We start from the raw sequence: 4,836 nt of genomic DNA on the forward strand, positions 1-4,836 counted from the left end.
ACTATTACTACTACTATTCTAACCTTGTTATTATACTGATATTATGTTATCACAATTATTATTGTTGTTAATAGATATTACTTCTTTTTCGCAGACAGATCAGGTATCACTGTTATCAGACGAGGAAAAATGGAGGTAAGGACTTTTAACTTTAACAGTTATACATTTATATGTTTGAAAATATATAATGTTAATTCAAAATATAGTTTGATTTTTAAATGCCTGTATTGTAATTTTTATGTTTTTTTTTTTTTTTTATTGTGATATTCCCCATGTTATTATTATTTATATTATTGTTATTGTTGTTTTTATTATTGTTATTGTTGTTATTATTATTATTATTATTATTATTATTATTATTATTATCATTATCATTATCATTATTATCATTATTATTATTATCATCATCTTTCTAATCCCCAACTTTCCCCTCAGGTTAGAACACTTGAAACTTCACGAGAAGCACAAAGGCCACGAAGACATGCACGCAGAAATGGTCCTCATCCTGATGGTTGTGACGATCATCGCGCAAGTGGGTCTCGTGGCGTGGAAGAAGCACCATTACAGGTCGTATCAGGTGAGGATTAGGGTCGCTGGTTTTTGGTTAAGGTCAGGAAGGAAATAGAGGACACCTGGTGGGGTAGATTTGACTGGAGGATTGAGACATGGAATTGATATGTGGTAGGGGTATAGAGTTGGGTGGATTTCTAGAGATAGATAGATAGTTAGATAGATAGATAGATAGATAGATAGATAGATAGATGGATGGATGGATGGATGGATGGATGGATGGATGGATGGATGGATGGATGGATGGATGGATGGATGGGTGGTGTAGAGGATAAGAAATTCAATTCATATTTGATTATAGACCAGGAAATGCTTGTCAATCTATGCGTTTGTGTATTACTGATTTAAAGAACTAGGCTCTGTGGTGATGAAAGCCAGCATGTATGTTGCTAATGACCCAACAAAGGTCAAAGTTCATTGGATGAGCCTTTCTCGACAGAAAAAATATGAAGCCAGAAAACAGAACAATTGCTACCCATTCCTGTGAGACTGAAAGGGACATTTAGTAAAAGAGACAGATCTTATTATGAATGTTCAAAATCTTTGTGAGCATTTGGTGGAGCAGACAGTTTCATCAGAGGTGCACTGCTGGACGTCTGTGAGGGTGTATTTTATCTTGAAAATCGGCCACTGGGAATATCAGATCTTCATTATAGTGGAAGCCAGATTTGCCATTTTGATTGGGGTTGTGATGTGGACAAAGGTGGTGTGATGAATTTGAACAAAGCTTCATAGATTAAGGGAATGGTTTAGAAAGATGAATAGACTAAAATGGTAAAATATATATATATATATATATATATATATATGATAATAATAATGATAATAATAATAATAATAATAATAATAATAATAATAATGATAATAATAATAATAATGATAATAATAATAATAATAAAAATAAATTATACTAACATAAGAATGAAGGCTATTACTACTATCATCATCATCATTAGTATGCTTTTTATTTATTGATATATATTTTTTTTTAGTTGAAAACTGAATTTTGCAACGCATATTGAGACTTTTCAAGTTTGATTAGAGTGTTAGTTATTTTTAGTTAGAAAGCTAAATAGATACATATTGACGTGATTCAGTTCAACAGAGCAAGGAATATAAGTTTTTGTCAGAACAGTCAGACATCCTCAGATTTTTGCATTTTTCTTCAGTTGAGAAGTTTTTCCTTTTTTCAGCTACTAGAAATGCTTCCTTCCCATCAGTTGCACTTTCAGTTGGTCTTGGTACTTTGTGGCTAATCATCACCTTTCCATTTTGCTTTTTTTTTTATCAGTGGATTAGTGTAGTCATTAAAATGTTCTCTTTTGCAGTTGATAAGTATGCTGGGCGTGTGGCTGATTCCCTTCGTCCTGTGTCTGCACAACCACTGGTGGAGATTCATCTTCATCTGGCTGCTCTTCTCCTCCATCACTGTCATAGTCATGAAGAAAGCGCTTGAGAAGCCGCTCGATCCAACGACGCCAAGGTTTGTGAGATTTTTTGGTGGTGTTGCTTTTCTGCTTTTTTCTTTTCTTAATTGATTTCTTTTATTTTTCTCTTTTCTTTTCTTCTTTACCTTCTTTTTCTTCTTCTCCATCTTCTCCTTCTCTTTTTTCTCCTTTTCCTTCTTCTCTTTCTTCTGCTTTTTCTTCTTCTCTTTCTTCTGCTTTTCCTTCTTCTTCTGCTTTTCCTTCTTCTTCTGCTTTTCCTTCTTCTTCTGCTTTTCCTTCTTCTTTTCCTTTTCCTTCTTCTTTTCCTCCTCCTCCTCCTCCTCCTCCTCCTCCTCCTCCTCCTCCTCCTCCTCCTCCTCCTCCTCCTCCTCCTCCTCCTCCTCCTCCTCCTCCTTCTCCTTCTTCCCCTTCTTCCCCTTCTTCCCCTTCTTCCCCTTCTTCCCCTTCTTCCCCTTCTTCCCTTCTTCCCCTTCTTCCCTTCTTCCCCTTCTTCCCCTTCTTCCCCTTCTTCCCCTTCTTCCCCTTCTTCCCCTTCTTCTTCTTCTTCTTCTTCTTCTTCTTCTTCTTCTTCTTCTTCTTCTTCTTCTTCTTCTTCTTCTTCTTCTTCTTCTTCTTCTTCTTCTTCTTCTTCTTCTTCTTCTTCTTCTTCTTCTTCTTCTTCTTCTTCTTCTTCTTCTTCTTCTTCTTCTTCTTCTTCTTCTTCTTCTTCTTCTTCTTCTTCTTCTTCTTCTTCTTCTTCTTCTTCTTCTTCTTCTTCTTCTTCTTCTTCTTCTTCTTCTTCTTCTTCTTCTTCTTCTTCCTCCTCCTCCTCCTTCCTCTTCCTCCTCTTCTTCCTCCTCCTCCTCCTCCTCCTCCTTCCTCTTCCTCCTCTTCTTCCTCCTCCTCCTCTTCCTCCTCCTCCTCTTCCTCCTCCTCCTCCTCCTCCTCCTCTTCTTTCTCCTCCTCCTCCTCCTCTTCTTCCTCCTCCTCCTCCTCCTCCTCTTCCTCCTCCTCCTCCTCCTCCTCCTCTCCTTCTACTTCTACTTCTACTTCTTTTATGTCTTCAGTAACACAACTGAGTCTTCTAGATTTCTGCTTATAATTTGGCAGCTACAAAATAACATGAATATTTCCAGTATTTCCTGCAGTATTAATGTTATCTTAATGACTTGTAATAGTGTGCAGGTGCTTTTGCAGCTGTTAGAATGATTAAAAGGTATAAATGAAAGTTCATGATTCCATAAATTAAAATTAACTAGTTAATCTTTTGATTATATATTAGGTTTCAGTAAACATGCAGTATGTTGAAGAAAGCATATTTGAAGTGTCATAAAATTAATCATGTTGCTTCTGATTATAAGTAAAATTTAGGCAGGAGTTTCTCATTTTGGTGGTGTGATTTAGAATCTCATGATTTCATTATACAGATATATATATATATATATATATATATATATATATATATAATATTATCAGTTAAACTAAGGATTCTGTGATGATGCATGGTAAAGCAATATTTTGCAATATTTTACCTGAGGAAAGAACCTTGCATTTTTTTCTTTTCCTTTCTTTTCTTGACTTCATATTTAACCAAAACTCAACAAGTATTAAATTTATCTCTGCATATGTATTAATCCTTTTGTTAAGTGTTATGATCTGCTATAAAAAGATTTAAGATAGTTATAGATTATATTGTAATTATACAAGGAGATGAAGACTATTGATCAGAGTAACACATAGATAACACATTTCTACAAGTCAGAAGATTCATTAGGACAGATCTTGTGATAAAATTCAATAAGATTGTGAACAGCTGCAATGAATAATTCTGGAAGTGAGAATTATAGGGAATAGCAATAATGATAGATAATGATTTTGTTGTAATTATGATAATTTCTTTTTTATCATCATAATAGTATTGTTGTTGTTATTATTATTATTATTATCGTCATCCTCGTTGTCTTCATCATTATTATTAATATCATCAATATTATTTTTGTTATTGTTGTTAATGTAATTTTTGTTGTTATTATTATCATTATTATTTACTCTCCTCCAGACAGGTGTACAAGTGGTTCCTGCTCATCTACAAGATCTGCTGTGGCCTGGGGGTGGTAGGCTACGTCATCATCATGGTGACGATGATGGGATTCAACCTCCTGTTCGGTGCCAAGCCCAACACCTGGATGGACTGCGGCTTGCTCTTCATTTTCTATGGCCTCTACTATGGGGTCCTTGGCAGAGATCTGGCCGAAGTGTGTGCCGATAAGATGGCTTCCCATATTGGGGTGAGTTTGGCATTTGGCTTTCTTATTGCTCAGGTCAGGAGTCAAGGTGTCTAGAGGATTCAGTGCTGCAGGGTGATAGGGCCTTCAAGAGCTTAGGATTTGGCAGCGGTGTCCCAAGGCCAAGATATCCCTTCCAGCCGCAGTCCAAGGGCGGGATTCAAGCAGATTCTCAAAGCTTTAGATAAACGGACCATAAAGTTTGTGTTCTTTCTTCTTATTTGTGTATTTTTTCATTCTTTTCATTCTTTCTTTTTGTCATTTCATATTTGCTCTTTATTTTCCTTGCCTTTCTTTTCAGAACTGTTACATTAGGTCTCTTGTTTTAATTCCTCTGGAGTAATCAAAATCTTGGTTTGTATTGAGACTGGAATAACAAGGTTTTTATATATATATTTTTTTTATCATTATTATCATTGTTATTTTATGTTGTGTGTATTATATTACTTTTTTATTTTATTTATTTATTTGTTTATTTATTATTTTTGATATTATTATTGTTATTGCTGTTATTATTGTTATTATTATTATCATTATTAATATTATTATTATTA

The 4,836-nt window shown here is 34.7% G+C and overlaps 1 protein-coding gene across 1 annotated transcript in view; it reads left to right on the forward strand.

Annotated features, from left to right (window-relative positions):
• The window catches only part of LOC125026463 (RING finger protein 121-like), a 6,307-nt gene continuing 1,471 nt past the window's right edge, over positions 1-4,836 (forward strand). Inside the window, exons 1-4 of the mRNA XM_047614927.1 lie at positions 1-135; positions 436-577; positions 1,899-2,053; positions 4,057-4,285. Of these exons, the coding sequence (XP_047470883.1) occupies positions 44-135; positions 436-577; positions 1,899-2,053; positions 4,057-4,285 (618 nt within the window). The 5' untranslated portion in view covers positions 1-43. The remainder of the gene's footprint in view (positions 136-435; positions 578-1,898; positions 2,054-4,056; positions 4,286-4,836) is intronic.

This window comes from Penaeus chinensis, chromosome 6 (genome assembly GCF_019202785.1).
Source record: "Penaeus chinensis breed Huanghai No. 1 chromosome 6, ASM1920278v2, whole genome shotgun sequence".
NCBI lineage: Eukaryota > Metazoa > Arthropoda > Malacostraca > Decapoda > Penaeidae > Penaeus > Penaeus chinensis.